General features: G+C 37.9%; 1 protein-coding gene and 1 long non-coding RNA gene across 3 annotated transcripts in view; one reads left to right on the forward strand and one right to left on the reverse strand.

The window, feature by feature from the left end:
- The window catches only part of LOC146543465 (uncharacterized), a 177871-nt gene extending 156465 nt beyond the window's left edge, over positions 1-21406 (forward strand). For both annotated transcript variants that reach the window (XR_014886037.1, XR_014886036.1), the window contains exon 5: positions 20654-21406. This is a non-coding gene — a long non-coding RNA (uncharacterized LOC146543465). The remainder of the gene's footprint in view (positions 1-20653) is intronic.
- Positions 1243-21862, reverse strand: PLA2G15 (phospholipase A2 group XV). Its single transcript, XM_085234631.1, has 6 exons — positions 21583-21862; positions 14071-14227; positions 11387-11505; positions 9766-9864; positions 8191-8415; positions 1243-5177 (listed from the first exon to the last, which is right to left on the reverse strand). Exons 1-6 carry the CDS (start codon positions 21716-21718, stop codon positions 4666-4668), a joined length of 1248 nt encoding a protein of 415 aa, XP_085090757.1. The 5' UTR covers positions 21719-21862; the 3' UTR covers positions 1243-4665.
- Between the last annotated feature and the right edge of the window lie 5 nt (positions 21863-21867).

Below are 21867 nucleotides of genomic sequence, written 5' to 3' on the forward strand. Positions count from 1 at the left end.
TTCTCTAAAAATTTCCATGGGAATCTGATGAAGCAGTTATAGCCTCATAATCATGCTATCACTGAGTGATAGTTCCTTCCCCCCAAACTAAAATCTATTCTAAGCCCTTACAGTAAAACAAAAGCCTTACATGAACGAAGAGCTCAAAAGCCATTACCCCCTGGGAATACCATTTTCTTTTGCTGCAAATGCAGTCTTTGCAAGCAAGCTTCATAACTTCATACAATTGGAAGAGTTGAGGAATTCGTGATTTTTGAATGTTCGAATATACTAGTGTTCTGAAGAACAGTGCAAACACTGAGTTAGTGTAGCCTTGATGAACAGATGGCAGGAAAAGTAAAACTGATGGTCAGAATCTGCTCAAAGCATAAAACAAGTACTTGTAATACGCCATGTATTCTTGGGTTAAAAACTAAATTTAAAAACTTACTCCTGTACTCAGTGTTCTAAAAATAACAAATGATCACATTCTGAGCACGTAGCTGAGAGCAGCACTCATCTTCAAACACCTTTAAGTGCTCACAAAGTACAAACAGTACTTTAAGTGGTAAGATGGGCTTGAACTGGTAACACTAACTACAACCTGCAAAAGTTCTAGGAGTACTGGTGTGATAGCACTGTTTGTTTCTTGCTTCCACATCTGCTGGCCCTGGGAGAAGAAATTCAACTGCTTGGAAATTAACCCTAAAGCCTAAAATGAATGGGCCTTGTCAGATCATTTCACACAGAACTAGTGGTCACCAGTTCCACAAAAAGGAAGGGATGGTAGTATTGGGAGACTCTGTTTAGGTACAAAAGCAAAGCAGCCTTAACATTAGCAAACAATTAAGGTAATCTGAACAGCAGTATTTTGAGTAAATTGAGTAAAATATTGTATATGAATCTTTGATTTCCTCAGCTCATATTGCAGTTTACTTTGCCTGAAGAACGTTGAATCAGGAATTAAATACTCCAGCTTCAAAATGATTACCTGTACACAAGCATGGAGCATTCTGAGAATATTTTCTGCATACAGAACAAGCAGCAAAGAAAATAAAAAATGAATTATCTCAGCCTCATAGTTTCATGAACAGGAGAGTTTGTAGTGTAGGGGAAGGGAATAACATCTAAAGACACTAGATTCATTTGAGTAATGAACTAAGAAACAAGTGTGAGAAAATGAGACTCCTCAGTTTTCTTACCCAGGGATTCCTAAGCTGACATTGCATCTGAGGGGCAAGACACCAATTACAACATAGGAAGTTCTGTTAGATCAACTTTATTATGTTATCAAAGTATGACAGTAAAATATTCAAAAATCTATTGACCGCATCCATACACAAAAAGGGCATATAAAATGCTAGGTCTCAGAATATACGTTTCATACAAAATACTGTTAAATGTAGAGCAGCAAAGTCTTTGCCAAACATTCCCTGAATTTAAGAGGGCCTTGAACACACTGTGTTCCAAGAACTACCTTAATACCAAACATTCCTTCCTTTGGTCTGCAAGTCCTTTGCAATTATTGCTAGTTATTGAAGCCTTCTATTTTTAAACAGAATCACATAGTGACTGAGCCTCTTCAGAAGTATTAGGATAAAAGCCCCTTCAGCGTTTTCTGTATGTTTAGTCAAAGTGAAACACATTTGGTCCAAATGTCCAAGAACATTCTGGAAGAATAAAACCAAGTGAAAGTTTTCGAAAGAGAGATATGATCCACATGTGTTAAGTACAAAAACATCAGTAAATTTAAAGATGTCAACTGTGCATCATGGCAGAGCAGCCAAGTTACTCCTTGTGAGTAATTGGCGCATGTCCCTATTTGCTTAAAGATATAAGGCATCAGAACACTAACTTCCTACGAGAGTCTATAATGCTTAAGCACATATGGCTCTGGCAGGCCTGTGAAGTAATGCTAAATGCTCTTGCCTTTTAGAGGAATGCCTCAGTTACCTGGTCAGCACTTCTCAAAGGGCAGAGTGGTTCAGTTTCAGCAACCAGAATAATGTAACTTACTTGCTGTATTCGCTTTACAAGGGGAGCTCCATCCTAGTATGCAAGAAATTGAAAATGAAGAGGTTGAAGATAGTCTAGTAGAAAAAAATCTCAAGTTGTGGATGTAAAACAAAACTATAGTCTGTGGAATTATCAGGTCAGACTCTTACCAGAAGCACTGGTTTGCACTAACACATACACATTCTCAGACAATGTAGTTTTATAGTAACAAACAATAAAAGACAAAACCGAGACCTGAAAAAAAAAAAAACTTTCTTTGTACCAGGATAACAGACAAGTTTAAATAAACAGACTATCAGACTTATCTCCTCATAGACAGGTAAGGATAAATATAGATTAATTGTTCATGAGCCTTCAGGTAAAAAGATGTAGGTATCTGATCAGCACAAGATTCCCCAAATTAGAAAAGAATGTTTCTTTCTGTGCCCCCCCAAAAATATTAAAAGTTTTAAAAAGACTCTTTTGGAACGACCTGTTTTGGATCTTCATGCTAAACTCATTGTCTGTGACTGAGAATGTGACTGACTAAAATGGTAAGGATCTAAATGAAGCTCAGAAACATTCTCCAGATCAGGTTAATAACTGTTTGCTTACGCTCTTCTCATCTTTCAGCCCTTTATGCCCATGTTGGTGGCCTCCAATTAAGCTTTCAGCTCTACTCATTTGAGTGCTTATTGACAGGCATTCTCTTTCAGCAAGAAAGATTATTGAAAGGCTGTTGTCAGTAATTTCTTTCTGTTGCAAGCCAGTAGTGTAGCAATTTAGTAAAAAAAAAAAAAATAGAGTCAGACCACAGGAAGAGCTTTGTCTTTGAGCAGTCTTGGAACACACAGCTAACAGCCCTGCACATCATAGAACACTTGAGTAAAGGACTTGTGTGCTTTCCCTGCAACCCTCTTCATTTCAGCAGTAACCAGTTACAAGTGGCTTGGGACAGCACAGTTATTCTCTAGGAAAGTGTAGACAATATAGGTGCTGAACTGGGCAACTGATGACATGTCAAACAATTCCTTTTTAAAACATCAGGAAAATGCATCTTCATCCTCAGTTACAAGATGCAGGGAGAAAGCAAAGCTAAATAAGCAATTACAAACCTAGGAAGATACTTAGCTTATCTAGGACTCCAGCTTGAATTTTTTTTTTTTTTTTTTAGATTTACAAATGATGTCTGAATTACAATTTAAAGCTTTAAGGCTACTTCCTGTGCCAAAAGTATTTGCAATTTACAATAGGAGTTCAAACCTGTCATTTAAAAGTACCTTAGTCTTACATGTGATGGCAGCAAGGATTTTACCAAAATAGTTATAGTTTTACCTTTCAGAGAACATCAGTTCCTTAAGTAATGAATTCTCAGTATTTCTGGAATTAAGCCATTTTTCCTGGAGGACCTAGCATTTTGAAAGCATTGAAAGTTCTTTTCTGAAAAGGTGCAATCTAACTGTATGACTAGTTTTGAAGCAAGCAAAAGAGAATCTTTCAGTGAAATTATTTCTCCCACAGTTGTACATGCCATGGCCCTTAGGCTATAAGTTCTGTGGAGTCCAAAGCTGAAAAGTGTTTTTCTAAACACTGAAAACAGTACTGTAGGAATTTAACAGTTACACATTCGATTATCTACACATTTAAGGAACAGTGTATCCCAACTTCCTGAAAATGCAATCACTACTTGGCCAGTAATTGAACTAGAGGTTAATTATTTGACTGAGAATGAGGTTTATATTTCATACTGAATTACACTGGTTTCCACTCCCTGCCCCAGTTCAGGAAGGTCACTTCATTTTTCATGAATACTCACCATCCATTTCTACTACAGATGATCATTTTTCACCCAGAATTGCAATCCTGCACTGTATGCATTGTTTGCCAGTATTCAATTCTATTAGCTTTAATTTATATGCTACTCCACACAGCAAAGCATTAACCACAGTTCAGCTTCTTCCCCTCATGGAAAATAAAACAGTGTGAAAATCCCTTAGGCTCCAGATTAAGTCATCAGGCTTTCAATGTCAACAAGCAAGCCTTTTTTGCTTTTTTTTTTTTTTTTTTTTTAAGATATAAGGTACCTAAAATAAGCTTAAAATAATTCAGACATCATTGTCCCCCCCTAAAAACCATAACAAAAGCAAGGGTGGATATGACAAAAAGATAGTACAGTACCAGACAGACCTCACATCCATTTTACCTAGTAGATACATACATTTACAAATTAAGTTAATGGGCTGTGGGATCAGAATACACAAGACCCTTTGGGAAGAATGTGTATGGACTTCCCAAATTGTTAATATCCTTCCCTTGTTTTATGGGAGTGATATTGTAATGCTTCCCAGCCCTCCCACTCCAAACCCTTCAAAGATCAAAAGAAAATTATAAAGGACATGCATGGGGCTGCACAGTCTCCAAATGAAAGTCTGTATGAATACTGGACAACACTGGAGGCAACAAAACGCATATTTGACCAAGTTTCCCCAGTATGAAAATACTATGAAACTTCATGAACACAAATCAGAGACAAACAACTATTTAGGACACCAACCAAATCCTTGAACATAGTTTAAAAAAAAAAAAAACAAAATAAATAATTCAAATATCTAAGTATCAACAGATCAAAAGGCATTCTCCCATATTTAAGGGAAGGCATCACAGGTGAAGAAAACAACTGTCAACAACATATCACAAATTAAAAAGCAGCTTTTTCACATATGAAATAGTAGTATCATTGGATAGCATTTGAATGTGTTCATTTCCTGAAAGCTCAAATACCACCACTTCCTGTTTCTGCATGTCCACCCATTTTTGACACTGCAAGGCACTCTGTAAGTTCACTGTACCATCCCCATCACTGTAAATAATCTTGGGCTCTTTGTCAGGAAAGCTCTCATAATGGAAGGAATCAGGTGTTTCCACACCAGTACCATAAAGACAGTGTATGCGTACACCAGGTGGTATCATCTGGTAGACCAAGGGTTCAGTGTCTTGTCTCATGAGCCAGCCATCTTCAAAGTCAATGTCCCTGTAGAATTTTCTGTAGTCTCGTAAGGTGTAGTTTGCTGTAGGTGTGCTTACAAAGACCTTATCTGGAGGCCATGTGTAGTTGTAGGGGAGCATCCAATTTGTGGAAACAGCTGATCTCTGCTGGTCTCGAATTTTGAGTGAACTGATGACTGGTATTCTGTTGTTGTCACCTTAAAAAAAAAGAAGAATTTTTATTATACACAAAACAATGCATGGATCTTGTGACCAGCAGCAATTAGTACCACCCAGTGACAACATGAGTAATTATTCTTTTTGCTTACAGTGGAAGTTTGAGAAGTTCCTCTTTATGACCACCTTAGTGATCATCTTCTGCAAAGAAGTAAACTTACAAATTTACGTAAAACTTAATGGATGAATGCCTGACGACAAACTAAGAGTATTGCTTCCATTCTTATAGACCCATCTAGAAAGGACAAAATACTTCCTGGTCAAGTAAGAAATCAGCATTTCTTAGGAATTCCATCATTTGCAAGTTTTATTTTAAATGTTATTCTAGAAGTATGTTTTATAACAATTCTGTACCTAGACCATGGTTTCACTGAAAGAAAAGAAATATTACTATTCTTAGACATGTAATAACTCTTGAAGAGATCTTGTAGGCTGAACATTTCTAAGTTTGCACATTCAAAACAAGCAGAGTAGTATTTCATTCAGAATAGCTATTAACCATACAGTAATTTTTTTTCATTCAGAATAGCTATTAACCATACAGTAATTTTTTTTCTATCACTTGGTGCAAAGCATTTTAACACGTACTCCCTCTGTAAAGAGATCTACCAAGACATGTCTACAGATGAAGGAAAACAGGAGATTCTTGCAGTATTTAAAGCAGTAATTATTGTCTGTGCTTTCTACTATTGTGTAATAATTCTGTGTTCTACAACTAGTTCAGTCTCCTTGCCTAGCATGGAGTCAATGAGTTGATACTACTTAGCATCTGTGAGAGACCAAGGGGTACCACTGATACCAGCATCTTCCATTCCAGTCAGCATTTCAAGACTGCTGAAACACTTGTATTTCTCAGAATATAGGTTTTCTGTAATACTGTAGCACTACTGTTTTCTAGCAACTCTGGTAATCTGAACTTTATCTTCACTTGGAAAACAACAGTTCTTCAAAGCCCTGTTAGTAACTACTATGTTTGAGAAAAGTTTTCACCTGGTCAAGCTTTAAGACTTTTTAAATCTAAATTTAGAGAGCTAAACTTTATGAACAATAAATGTCTATTACCATATACCTCGAACAAAGTTGAACAATTAGACAGTTTAGACTTAACACAACTGTTTGACCAAAAAAATGAAGAACAAGATATTCTGTAGATATGAAGACTGTATATTTTCCTTGGCAGTTAGTGAATAAGTTATAATTTATATCCAAGTTCCTTCATGTTGTAACTATTCCTCTTGTCTTTCTCCATAAGAGACAAAGCCATTTAATACATAGCATATATAGTGATTATGGAATTACTTAAGACTGACAGAGTTCTTCATAGTGACTGGCTGATCAGACTTATTCTCCATAATCACAATTGCTGACGCTCTTCAATTCATTTACCAGCTGAAATTGAATCAGATTATTTCATTATTAGGTCCAGGAGGTTGCAACAGGTAGTAATACAAATCAACTATATTAGAAAAACTCAAAAGTCTCAAAACCAAAACCACTGTTCCTGAAATAGCACCAAAGTATGTATTTTCAACTCCATAAGGTGGCACTGTTGGTTCAGCAAGAAGACCTGAAGTACAGTTTAGTCTTCACTACCATTTTTAGAAGGACTACATGGAGATATTACAAGCATAATCCTGACAAATGGCTAAAGATGAAATTCAAGAGCACAGCAAAAAGGAAGAACATTCTAAGTTTGTTTCACATTACCGTGCTGTATAAATACCTAGCTGTGCACACTCAAAGTTAGCAAACATATTTGCATGTTTTCATAAAAAAACAAGTTCTAAAAAAAGTAGGGTATCTGCAGCAAGATAGAATCTGGAGTAATACCACAGACAAGCAGATTAAGAGATTACATTTTACCTTAAGTCTAACTATTCATTACATATTTGCATAACTAGCCACCTTGGATGAAACTCATAATGGATAAACTATGAATCCAAAAGAAATCAGACTGAAATTTTGTGTAGCCTTTTGGAGTTTTACTTCCTGCCATTTCCCACAGGCTTTATCTGACAAGTCTGTATGCTACAGAAAAGGTAAACCAGTTTTTACAGTGCCACTGCAATTGAATTAATAATGGATAAGTCTGTACAAATGCCCAGTTTAAGTTTTTGGGTTTTGCGTTAACTGAGTTGTGCACTGCTATTCAGAATCAAATTCCTTTGCTAAGCAAAGCATTCTTTTGATCTGTCCATGCATGGCTGGCAACTGCCACGTGCTCTGCATTTTGATGAAGTCCAGTACCTGATTTCAGCTTTGTTTGGGAAGGCTGATAACCAAAGCTAATAAATCAAAAGCAAATCAGAAATTAGACAACAGAATTTAAATGCCAAAGCACAAAACATACTGTTTTGCCATGAAATAAATATGGTATTGCATGATCTACATTACATGGTAAGCAAGTTTCTGTTATTAGAGTTGCTTGGTAGAACATACTTTTCCTATTAAAGTCAAAGGAATATCCAGCATTCTAAATGTAAGATCTCAGATTCATTTCCTTTTTCTGCAAACCTTGAACTTCAGCAGGCATCTGTGCTGTGGGCAGCACACCACTTCATCATTGCATCTACAAGTTTCCCTTTATATTCAGCAGCTGTGTGATATTTAATCAAAGGGAACTACTGAATGATCTGCTGTTTGTGTTGGCTAAGCAATACTGAACAGAGAACAATCATGCTGAAGGCAGAAGTGACAGAAATAGAAGGCACCAGGCCAAACAGCAGCTTGTGTCATCTGCTGTAAAGAAGTTAGGAGAGATCAAGAGGAAGCACACAGCTCATCATTAGAGGATGTTAAGGCTTTGTCCAATTCCATTCTTGTCCAAGACAGACAGTCAGGTTAAGGGACTTGAAAGCTTAAGGCACGATCACTTAAAGAATACTATTTTTAACTTCATATTACCTTCAACTTTCATCCTCCACTTCTAGTATCATCCATATTTAGTATCTTGCACTATTAAGAAAATATATTGCAAACCCTCACATTACCTACCTGAAGCCAGCACACGGAGAGTTTTGGCCACTCCTCCCCATGGAGCACCTAATGACACGTAGTCTTTTATGTATTTGTCTTTCCATTCCTGAGTCTGATGATTGAGGAAGTACAGGGTATACATATTACCCATGCTGTGGGCAATTAAGACAACAGGACTTCCATACTGCTCATACATTAACTCTATCATCTTGCGAAGGGCCACAAAATAATCTCCATTCTCATCTAAATGAGAAATACACATTACATGGTTATAATCACTAATGGTCAGTGTTGTCCTTCAACACAATTCTTTACAACGTTATATTCTGAAGATTCAAAAAAAAAAACAAAAACCGATGCTTCTTTACATCATTAGTTTATGAAAGGGTGAGTCTTTAAAATCTCATTTGTTTCCTACGTCTCTGAAACAAGTATATTTGAAAAAGATACTCCAATTTCTCCCACCTTTAAAAATAAATTTAAGTCCAAGTTTTTCTCAGAAATATCCCATGCAGATAGAATGCTAATATTCTCCCACAAAAACCCATCCATATGCTTTAGGATCTGCTTTTTTTTTTTTTGCCTAAAAAAAGATAGGAAGTTGACAAGTCCAGAAAGACTTCTGAGTTGAAGGAAAACAGAAATAAAACTTATTAGATATTATAAAGAGTACATAAACCAGTTACCAGCTTATGTTAGACAATTTCTATAGGCAAGGTTAACTCTAAGGGAGAATTCCAGCAGATTCCTGCTGGCACAATATACATCATCTCTATTACATATAATTAAATGAGCTTTAAAAGTAAAGAATAAAGAAAAAAAAATCAATAAAATGCATTTCTGTAGTCCTGTAATAAGATACCAATTCAGTGTAACAACTGCAATATAACTTTGAAGTAGTCACATCAATAGCAAAAGTCAGCATTATTGATTTTCTTCAAGCAGTGTTCCTGGATGCCAAGACTACATGCTTCATTTCTGTGGGCCAGGGCAAACTTGATACTAGAATATTGTCATTAGTAATAGATACATTATTTCTTTAGTACAAGCTCACGAACTGTATGAAGAGTCTACAAATCACTTGTGCTCCTGTGGAATAGAATGAGATGAAGAATACAGGGTTCTAATACTTGTATAAAGATAGGTTTAGAAAAATGTAGAAAGTGTTCCTCACTTTTGAGGACAAAATAATTTATTCCTCAGGATGTAATCACAGCAATTGTTAGATCTGGTGCAACATTAGAACCAGGAAAATTATGGTCTCACTGAAGTTCTATCTGCGGAACTGGTACATGCTACGGTTAGAGATTGTGCTACTGATGCACAGTAGGTATGTGGAGGGTGTTCTTACAGAATTTTATAGGTTTTACTGGTTTGGGTTTTTTAGGCAAATCTTAAGTAGCAAATTGTTTAAAGCAAAAAAAAAATCATACCACAGAGCTTTTATGTGGGTCTAGGGATACCCAGTCCTCAAGAGCTAACTAAAAATTGATGTTTTAATAAAATTGTATAGCTGGGATGGGGGAAGAGACCCAAAACTATCTGCTTACTGGAAGTGTCAAGAAAGTTTTGTTCAATTAAGACATTATTTACTTGGTGCCTTTCGCCAGTCATAAGGTGCTCCTCTTACATCTTCATCACGTTTGTAGCCCCAGTCTACTAAACTCTGCACCAGCATGTAGAAGTAACTGCCTGGAGACATCAGATAAAAGAAACATAACAGTGAAATATTAGTGTTACGAAAGGAGGCCTGGATGCATTACATCTGATTCCATATACACAGATATTGAAGTCCTGATCTTATGAATCTGACAATCTAGGATCCTGCATATTAAGCAAAATGAGTTATGCTGTCTACCAAAACTATTAAAGCTTCTTAACTGGCTGACTTATTAATCCACAACAAAACTTGTCAATTTTTACTGAGGAAAAAAAAAAACATACCCCTTCTATGTCTGACTACTGAACTGTTTAAAATAACTACCATAGAGTCATAGCTTTCATTGATTGCAGATGAATTTCATTTATGGTACATAATATATTTGTAAAAATCATCCCTGATTTTGCCAACATTCAAATGAATTGAACAACAAAAGCTCAAAGTATATTGAAGGGCAAAATTCTGGAACCACTCAAAATCCTTTTTCTAGCCATCAGTTTGGATGGACTGAGATGGGAGGCTTCTGTAGCAAAGAAGGGAAACACTTGCAGACTGGCTGCAAGAATCTGTTAAGATGTTACATATTACATGTTTTGAAACATAGGATGCAAGTATTACCAGAATTAAAATGCATCTAGTAACAGCGTAAGAAGTGAAGCATCAAAACATCTTGTTTGTTATCACAGCCATTTTAACATTTTGAACAATGCCTCATTTGTTAGTCTTGATTGTTTATGTAGTTCCTGACACAAATAGAAGCAAGTTTTAAATATGACTCTGTTTACAAGGATTATCAAGTGCAGGTCACAAAACACAGTAGTGCCCTTTTAAAAGCTGCTTCTAAAGAAAAGAAATATATGCAGTGCAAGAGGGCCCATTCTATAGTGAAGCTCAGCACATAGCTGGCTATTAAATTACATCAACCACAGCTAACAATTCCTGGCAAGGTCACCAGCATTTTCTGAAATATGACTTCTGCAAAAGCAACACTAAAAAGCCTACAAACAAAATAATGCAGAAATATTTTTCAGCACAAATTTAACTATGTAAATATTCTGACACCAACAAGAGATGAGCAGTTGGAACTAGATTTTCCTTAAGGTCCTTTCCAAGTCAAGCCACTCTAGGATCCTATTTTTACCCAAATCCTTCAACTCATACTTGACACCAAATAACACTGCTCAAAACTAAGCAGAAACAGTGTTAGTATTTGGTATTTTGCTTGTCAAGCTTAAGTCACAGGATTTTTTATTCATTTTCTAGAGCATCTTCAAGATGCCTTTCAAGTTTCATCCAGAGGCCTTCAACCTCACACAAGACTGAGCAGTTTTCCTGTCTCAATTCATCAGACTAAGAGACAAAATGACATCCAATAAAGAAAGCAAATGAAAAGCAAAGTGAGCCACATGCTACTCTTCTACAAAAAAAACTATTGCTACTTACAAACAAAATTATGCAATTATGCAAATTAAGCTACAGAAACGTGATTTCAAATTAAAAGACATACCATAAAATCCTAAAGTAACAAAGATTTCAGATACAGCTTCTACATACCAACGCTCCTTTTACTCGGATCAAGGAATTCCAAGGAAAATGTCTGCCCAAAACCTGGGACTCTGATATCCACTCCATCTGGTGGTTCTGTTACTTTGCTTGTTCTGTTATATACCAGCCTAGAGGAGAAGAGACAAACCATGAAACATCATATTACCACATGACAGCTTTTAGCTGTGTTTGGCCTTACATTCTGAGTGCAGAAACAAAAACTTGAAGTGCTACTACCAAGAAGTAAAAGAAAACAGAGTACTCTAATGGCTAAGCAGTTACACAAACAACTATTTTAATTTTAAGTTTTTATGCCTTGCACGCTGAAGAATTATCTTCCTTGTAAAACAGGGCATATAGTATTATGGCTGGACTTCAGTTTTAGAACAGTACAAACTACCTACTAGTGTAGTTCTACACTATTTCACTATGCATCAAGCCACAGGATGGAGAAGGTTGTTAAGAGTGTAAAAACGGAGGTGAGGCAGTAGAAAACATACCTCTAAAGAGTCAGGTAGTAGATAAAGTCCCCTACTTAAAAATAATTCATTTATGTTTAAATAGACACGTATGTTTAAACTGATCCCATGAAGTACTAAGGAAGCCCTTGAAATTTCTTGATTAGTACAACTAGTATCTCAGGAAGCAGAGGTATGGAGTGTGCTGTAGGAATTTTAAAAATCCTCTTGAAATAGGAAGAACATGGAAGGTCTGGGGCACTTTGGTTGCTTTAATGCCTTATCAGTGCAACTGCAGTTCCTGAGCACTGGCTTTTACCCCTACATGGAGGTCTTACAATCTGAATTGATACTCAAATCATCACACACGCGCGCGCACACACACACACACACACACACACACAGAGTAAAGCAGAGGTATTATTACATACCCTTCCTCCCCACAAACTGCAGGCTGTGAGAAATGGAATTTAAAACTTAAGATCTATTTTACAGAAGCCCACAGATTTGAAGATCTTTAAATTACCATTCTTTCCCCATCTTCCTCCTCCCTGCCCTTGGTTATTTTATTTGATCAATCTGTTCATTCTTTCAACAGAAAGCACTAAGCTGCTACTAATTACCAACATAGAATCAGTTTCCTGTATGCATAGTCATGTGATGAAAGCTAGTTGTGAAAGCTACAAGATGTTACCTTTAACAGAAGGAACATGGAAAATCTAAAATATTTTCAGCCAAGAAACCAAATGACATCCCTTTGGCATTCTATTTATATTACAAAATATATTTGGGTCCATATGTTTATGTTACTCAGAAAGCTACAGGCAGAGATTTGCTCAAGACATAGCATTACTCAGGAAAAGCTAGGATCAAAAGTTACTTTGAAGCCTCACAAAGTTGAAATTGGAAAATGAGAAACATGAGATTATTTTTAGAGGTTTCTAGTGGTAAAACTACCTTCCTTCCATTCCAGAAAAACAATTGCTTATTGCAAAAATATTACTTGCACACATGTCAAAACACACAAACTAAGGGGGAAAAGCAGCCTCTAGATCAATTTGTGCTGTATGTCTTTATAAAAGAAATGCATCCTTTCATGTCATAGTTAGTACTTCAGTGCATGCAGCCTGGGATCTCCAGCAAGTACTCATATTTATCAGTTCTAACCACAGGCAGAAACATGCTTTGACTCCTGAGTTTCCAACTTTGTTGAAACATTCATGTTGCTGCATTCTTGAATGTGTTCATGCACTACTCTTGGAAGTATTTCTGTTTTTCGCATTCTGCTTTCCTTGAATGCTCAATATGGTTGTCCATAAACCAGAAAAGAGAGTTGCAGGGGATTTTGGTTGACCACAAGGAGCAAAACACTGTTTTTCAGGAGGCACTGCTACACTATCTTTCCATACTACAGACAGTTATAGCAATTTAATTTCATTATTAAAAGAGTTTTTCAATTGATAGTTGTGATTTGATACTGTTATTTTCATTATCACCCCAAAAAAAACAAAGGGATTTAAGACTTAAGTCTCACGTCAGTGCCTTTTGTGTGCTATGAGTTTGTCAAATCCATAACCACATAATTAAAATGTTAAAATTAAACTGCCATCAAGCTCAATACATTCAAATAAAAGAACAATATGCTGGTGCAGTGTTTTTCAATTGCACAGGCTAAACATTTCTTGTTGTCTTTAAATACATTTACAATTTCTACAATAAAATAGTCCAGAAGCTTTTACTCAGACAATTTGTATATCAAAATAATTAAGGAAAGATTTCTAACCTGCACCTAAAGGATTCCACACATCTCAGCTGCCTATGGAAATTACTTTCTAATGACTGCCAAGGGAAGTACAAGTTCTCATTCCTCCAGTCTCTCCTCTGAGCTACCCACTGTACCTCCTTCCCACTTACCTCATTAAAACTTAAGTAACTCAAAGCAGCAGAAAATGTTCTGCTTTTTAGATAAGCCTACGGAAGTCTGCTAAGTGCCCAAACCAACACCTGGTAACTGATAGCAGAGGGAGGTGGAGGAAACTAAGAATCTGATTTTCATCACTGATGGCAAGCTACCACAGTTGCAAAAGCCACATCCTCCAGTTCAGTCTACCCAGCAGAACTCTCTAGTCACTTCTCACTGATCTCGAATATGAAATTTTAAGGTGGAAGCTGTGTACTATCTATGTCAGTCTAAGGGAAGAAGAAAACTGCAGAAAGCAACAGTTGCAGTCTTACCTGATATTGTCAATCCAGCAGTCAATGATGACAGGTAGGAGCAATTCTAAGTTCAGCCACAGTGTAAAGTAACTGTCAGTCTTCTTAGAGCAGAGATAGTGCACTACTGATGGTTTATCTAATTTTGCTTCCAACTGATTACCTAAGTCCCCTGGAACTGAAAAATATGGAAAGACACTAAAATGTAAGAGTGTAACAAATTGCATCACTGCAGTCCTCATATGCAGCATTGCAGTGCTCAGAGATAATATTTTTATCCAGTTACAAAACTACCTAAGGAAGTATTGCATTCTTATTTTCCACTGAAGATATTTCAGTTTTCAGAAGCATGACCTGGGGAACCCCTATGTAAAATAACCCTGGATCAATAGTTCCCAGCTTCAAAGAACAGATAGTGTAAGATCAGGTCAGGTTAAGACATAGACATGAAAAACATCTCAGCTGTTACCAGAATTATCTATGTTTTAAAACAAAGTATTTCTGAAATATTTTTTCTTCTGGGTACTAAAACTGATTGTTGTTCTGTACTTCAAGAGATGCCTACAAACTATTAATTTGACACAAGAGCGAAAGCAAAGTAGATACAAAAAGTTACATGAAGTTATCACCTCTTATTACACTTCGATTACACAAAATTTTGTTGGCTAGCATACTAATCCAAATACAACATTTATCACTTACATTCCAGTTTGGATGCAGCAGTGTATATTGTATATTTTTAATGCATTATTGATGAAAGAGTACTTGGAAGGAAAGGTCTTATATTTGCACCTTCTCTCAAGCGTATTGTTTTTAATTTAGCATATGATAAATGCTAGGTTCCTTTAAGTTTTATCATCCCTTATTTTAAGCAGAAAATACAGACCTGAAATTCTTATTTCCAAATCCAGACTAAACTTATGAGGAAGTTTTAGGAGCATTTCTCATCCTCAAGAACCAGGAGGGCAAAGATGCTTCAGTAACTGAGAAGTTTATGTGGTAGGAAGAATTAGGAGATGGGCACTGTAGTGTTTTCACCCTCCCAGATCTCTTCCCCTACCTTATAAGGTGCTCCTCCTCCCCACCCCCACTTTTTTTTTTTTGCATGTGCACAACTGCATGCTGTTGAAGCTTTTAGATGCAGGCCCATCCATACAATTGCTTTTTTCCCTCGCTTTGCTAAGTTGAATCAAAGTGATTTAAGTCTTCTATACCCCTTAAACCAAGAGCTTTAAGAAAGATGCTACCTTTCAGTGGAACAGCTGATTTAGCTGAAAAGCCAGATACGGTTTCAGAGAAGTATTTATTGCAGAACAGAAAAAGAACAGAACTTGGGGCTAAACAGAGAGTGACAGTCAGACTCTTCCCACATCAGCCTCCTAGGCTGTTCCCCATCACAGAAGATATACCTCAGGACTTCTTCACTGCCTACCCCACTTTCTCATTAGGTTTTTAGTGTTTTTATTTCTGTAGTCTTAAGTGAAATGTTAAAAGCTACAGTAGCTGACCACAGTTTATTTTAGGTCATATTTCAAGGACACTGATATACTGGAAAGCACAATAAGGGAGATTATAGCATTGCATCACACTCTAGAAGAAGTTTACTGAAGTTCAGTCTTGTAACCTCAGAAAAAGCTGTTTAGTTACTGCTTATAGAACTATAAGTCAATAGCTTGTTCCACAATCTTGTGCCTGTTCTGGCTGCTGTATCAGCACTCTCAATTACAGGAAGAACGGAATGTAATTCTATTTATATCAGTCATTCATGGCTGACCAGCTTCAGCAGCAGACCTGCCAAGGACAGAACAGGTTGATTTTGTGTTCAGTTCCAATGCAATTGAGGTATACAGGTGATTGTTTGTTTTACCTTGGAACTCATTTCATTTCATACTCATTTCAGTAAAAATCAAATTCGTTCAGCAAAGACATTTCAAAAGTTTAGATAAGCACCTGTAATGTTAGAGTTTTAAGAACATGAAGTTTCAATACAACACTTAAATAATTGTAAGCACACCTGCTTGGAGTAGGAAGGCTCCCAACCCTGAAGATTATTACAAATATACATTTATAAACAAGAACATTGAAAGCAGGAAACTGTATAGAGTCTCCCTTGGACTTACAGGAGTGATTTTAGATTAACTGCAAGTTTAACTTGGTTAACGTATTTTCTCCTCAAGCTTCAAGGAAAGAGGTTGTATTCATGCATTCGTAGCAAAAAAAAAAAAAGGAGAAACATCACATCCTAATTTTTAACTCAGGGGATGACAACTGAAGTTGGTTAACAGAAGTGGTACTTCTACATAACGCTAAACAAAAGCTAAGAGAAGTTCTACTTGCTCAAAGATATAATGCTTCAGTTCAAGTGTCATGTAAAGCTATGATATCTGTTTATAAAGCAGATATTAACACCAATGTCTTTTTCATGTTCATGTTTTCATATTGACAGTGAAGCTACTAATCAGTGCTCACAAGTGGTGAGTTATTTTCAAATATATATGCTGCAAGCTAAAAAGGATTTGTGATGAAGCTATAGGGAACAAAGTACAAGTTTTGATTTTCCAAATTATGTAAACAAGCATGCAAGATCTTCAGTCCTCATCCCATGCAACTTAAGGGTGTTAATGATTTACATTTTGTCTAGAGAGCTACTTAATCACTTTTTGATAAGTAACAGGTTAGAAAAGATCACACTGAAGATGAATTCTGTAGGACAAGGACTCACCTTTTTGAATTTGTGATAGAATTTGCAAGCATTAGAAAAGAACATTTCCCTCTGCTTTTAGTCCATACACACAAAATTCCCATGGGCAAAGCATTTTTTCTCTTCATCCTCACATCTACCAGTACCTACGGTTTTTAGGTCTTCTTAGAAAAATATTACAGGAGTTTTACTTTTTAAAGCCTGTAGACCAACTCCATATATTTACAAAATAACTACCATATTCAATCCTCCAAAATACAGCATCACAAGTTAAAAATCAAGCACCCAAGGAAAGATCTCTCAGCACCCTTGCTTCCCTAAATTGCAACTATGAAATGCATGTGTTAACTAATGAACTGCTACACTTGGAAACAAAACAGTTTCATATTGAGCATTTCCATCAGATTTAATGATCACTTTCTGCATATTCCATTTTTCAGTAAGACTAATCCCAACAGAACCCATCCTGATACATTAAAGTGAACTGGGTTCGTCAGTATCACAAAGTCTCATTTCTGTGTTGCTTTTTTCTTTGCCTCAACTGCACTAATAATACTACTAGATCGCCTTACTGGAATGCATTTTTGTTTAAGCTTTATAGAAAACATATTCACAGATTTGAAAGCCTAGAAGAGGCTACAACTTCTCCAAATTCAGAAACTAAAACAATTAGCTTTAGGATACATTGATACCCCTACTGAAGAATTAATGACTGACTGACAGTTCCCATTAGAGAGCAATAAGCAAATTGCAATCTGGGAAACAACTTGCCTGAATACTCCTCTGGAAAATTAAAAAACCTAGGAAGTACCAGTATAATAACTGAAAAATAGCAAGTCTACTGTCTGTAGAGCAAATAATCCACTGAATCCACTGTATATTTTTATTACATTTATCTGAAGTGCAAATTCCTTTGGATAAAAATCAACTATCAAATATTTCTCACAGGTTAAAACTTCCCTCAAATAACTGTCAAGATTTAGTTCTAAATATTAGCCCTCCTCCAAACCAAACCACATTTTCTTAAAAATTGATTCAAAATACTGACTGCTGTTCTTTAGGTTGAATATCTCACTTGCTTATGGAGTCAGCAACATAGTGCTGTAGAAAAGGCTTGTGTTTAAAATTAGGAATAGAAAGCAAACGATCTCACATGATACTTCTAGATACCTGAGATCACATGAGGCATAAACAGTTAAATCACTGCTGACATCCAGCCAGCTGACCACACAAACACACACTCCTCAATTAGCAGTCAGCAGGAATTCAGACAAACCTCTTTTGCATGTAAATCAATTATTAACACACTTCATTTAGGCATCTTTCTAGAAAACTTTAGCCAAGTACCTAACAAATTGTTTGCAGAAGGTATCAGAACATTGATATAGTAATTGTGTTGAGTCAGCTCTAAAAGGTAAAGAGTTCAGTGAATCCACTGCTGATCTTATAAGGACAGGTTATCGGCCCCCAAAATTGATAAGACATAAGATAAGCCATCTACCATCACTGCATACTATGTGAGAAAACGAGGTGAGAACAGCCACAGAATACAGGAATTTCTTATTAGAAGACAAGAGGGATAAGTATATAACTGAACTGATAAGAAGAGTGCAAGATTAATTCTAATAGTGTGTAAACATGAGGCAGGTCTCTCAAAGCAATTGTACAAAGATTGTAGGTTTTTTTTTTTTTAAGCTTGATACTGTCAATAGAGCAAGGTGTTGGATAGGTTATCTTGTTTCTTTCAGATTTCCCAGTATGAACACATTGTCCTGTAAGAACACAAAGTCAGAGAAAGCATGAAAACAATTCAGTATTTTAAGTAGCCCTGCGTATTTTAAGTAGTCCTGCCTTCCCTAAAAAAATCTGAGGGAAGGACTCTAAGACTATCAGCTTAGGTTTTAGTCAAGCTTGTCCTGAATACAAAGCTTTTAGGCAAGACTCTGGAAGTAAGATTTTGACTTTTATCATGTTCATTCTCTATTCCACTACCATATGAATAACCTTTGATGCTTTATTTAATTCTCAGAGAAAGCAAGCAATTGCCCTACAGTATTTTGCTTTCTACTTATGTCATTCTGGTCCCCGTTCTTTCTACCTTTGTATGTAGAAGCATGCTCGGCAGACATTAGCTCCTGGTACTAAGGCACCATTTGATGGTGCACAGACCAGCATTTCCCAAAGCAAACAGCATCACTGCTGTCCACATGCCTCCACACGTGCCAGCTCCTTTTCCATTAAGGCAATTCAACTGCAGATTGCTCACTTCTTCCTCATCAGGCTAGTTTTCTAGTGCTGTAGCAGACAGATGACTCTACAAAATGACCAGTAACTTTGCACAACGAAAGCAGGGAGAGCACTAATGAGCTATTAGCTTGGTTTAACTATTTTACAGAAGCTCACTTCAGCTAGTTAGACAGCTCTATATAGAGCTGAGATCTGTTGGCAATTCAGAAACTAATATTTCAGTAGCTACAGCCAATTGTTAAAGGGTTATATTCAAGCAGCTTATCTGCTTTCGGATTAGAGAGGCTCATAGACACTAGGTGTTTGTTTTGTTTCTTTATATATTGCCTAGAGAGCAAAATATTACCCATATAATAACAGTGCCCCATATTTACAAGCTGTGGCTCTACTTCCTTTTCCATTACTTGAGTAAGCACAGGTTGCAGCTGCAAGCAGAGTCATTACAGGAAAATGTTGAGAACAAGTTACACTGGGTCTTATGACCATCACTGGTCTAAACTATTTATGAAACAATCATTAGGTTTAACAACATTCCTTTAAAAAGCATTCCTTCCTTCTTTTAGTCCATAAGATCAGATGGCTAACTTGTCACAGAGTACGATAAGATTTCAACTCCTTTTTCTGCTTAAAGGAGTTCAAAACATCCAAGCAGACCAAGAGGGAATACTCAGATTATGAGACCACATTTACTACAAATCACGCATAAAACTGAAGGCATATGAAGAACTGAGTCTAGATGCCAGCCTGATAAATTGAGAGGATCAACTCCACATACCCACCTCACAACAACTCCAGAAACACCTCAGGCCTGTACTGCCCACATAATGCAGCCTGCAGGTACCTCAGCCTCCTCTGCATTTGGCACTCTAGTGCAATGTGTGTATTTCACCCCTCTCCCGAACACCTCTGTTAAGACAGCACCTAGAATGCCTCCCTAAAAAATGATTTCTCTTAAACCTTTCTACCATCCTCATCACAGTAATTCCTAAAAAGCTTATCTCAACATAACATGTCACAGACACAAGAAAGGTGAAGAAAAGGTCATGAAAAGCAAACTAGAAGCAAGATGGAAACATGACCGGCAGTCACTCCTTCTCCTCCTTTATTTGCTTGACCTTCACTTGCCATGTCATGTCCAATTGAAGCTAAGCTCCTGGTGCAGGTGTTTTTTTGTTTGTTTTTACAAAGACATTAATTTATATGCATCAAAAACTTCATGGCATTTCGCAATAGCAAATTATAGCAGGTCAATGCCTAAGAGTGCCTACCCTCCCCAAACACACAGAAGTCTGAAAAATGATTGTGGTTGGAAATACTGAATCTTCACTTTCTGGACAGGCCAGTACCAGACAACAGAGAAGAGCATATTTTAAGACACAGAGGAGTAGAAGATGCAAGTTATATACTGTGTGATAAAAACTCAACTCTTAAGAGCAAGAAAATCTGTTTTTTTAATCCACTCACTGATGTATCTGTACTCAGCCACACAGCATTAACCAGAATTTCTTATGAATACGTAGATCAGTCACTGCTTTTAAAAATCACTCTTAAGTAATGTATAAGCTTACAATTCATCCATCAGTAGTAACTTCATGCTGCTATATTCAGTATTCGCTTATCCCAGTTGCTTCTAAATCTTCTTTGATCCCTTCATAGCTAGAGCTGAATATTGGATCAGCAACAAAAACACTCTCACCTGTCAGGAAGAAGCTTGCCACCAAAGTAAGCACCAAGGCTTATTGCTAAACCCAGCATTACGCAGCAGAGATGGGATAAAAGATTGCTTCCAGCCTTCAGGGACAGCACTCAGAGAACTCCTGCTCACATTTCAACTCCAGCCTCCTCGGAAATCCTCTCCTGATTTCTTCTTCCAAGTCTACATTCTCTCAGCCATCTACTACAGCTGTGAGCTCATACCCAGCACACTTGGCACACACACAGTGCCTTTTAAAGAATTCTTGGTCAGCAGTTAGTCTTCCCTGACAGAAGTTGGTAGCAGCAGTAACAGTCAACAACAGAATCTATACTACTGTATACAAACAGAGCTTAATGTTAACAGCATTCTTAATGTTCTCCTATTTTCTTACCTTTTTTCCCCTCTTTATCATCGCTGTTATTCATGCAAGGAGAACACAGAGCATACAGAACATGGCCACAGGACTGACCGTTCACATCAGTGAACCTGACTGAACCTGAGCAGTACGTGGGAACGCTTGGGGACTACAGCTTCAGCAGACAAGTTGTTCAAACAATTAAAATTTATTTACGACACTTATCAGTGGACACAGAGAGCAGTTGACATTTAACTCCATAGGACCTATCAGACAGATAGGTTCTGCGTATTTGCTGGGAGCTACCGCGTGTTCCCGGGCGGCAGCAAGGCCGGTAACACTCGTTGCCTGCGCAGCGCGCCGAGCCAAGCCAAGCCCGTCGTTTCCAGCCGCCGCTCCGCACGGACCCCCCGGAGCGGCGCTCCCCAGGACCAGGGCGGCCGGCACCTCCCGAGCCCGCCGCGCCCCGCGGCGCAAACACGGGCACGGCCCCGCTCCGCGGCCGCCCCGCGCCGCCCCCCGCCCGGCTCTTACCCAGCACCACGGGCGGCCCCGCGGGACGGCGGCGCGGCACGCACCCACCGCCGGAGCAGAGCAGCAGCAGCAGGACGCCGAGGACGGGGCTCCTTCCCGGGCGCGGGAGGAGCCTAGCGCCGGCCGGCGGCACCATCGCCCCCAGCACATAACCACGCGGCCGCCTCCGCTGCCCTCCCGTCGCTCCGCCGGGGCCGCCGCCGGAGTGCGGCCCCGCCGCCCGGCCCGGCCTGAAAAGGGCTCGCCCCGCCCCGGCCGCAGCCGGCCCCGCCCCGCAGGCGTCAC

The sequence above is a fragment of the Meleagris gallopavo genome, chromosome 13 (assembly GCF_905368555.1).
Source record: "Meleagris gallopavo chromosome 13, MGAL_WU_HG_1.1, whole genome shotgun sequence".
NCBI classification, from domain to species: Eukaryota; Metazoa; Chordata; class Aves; order Galliformes; family Phasianidae; genus Meleagris; species Meleagris gallopavo.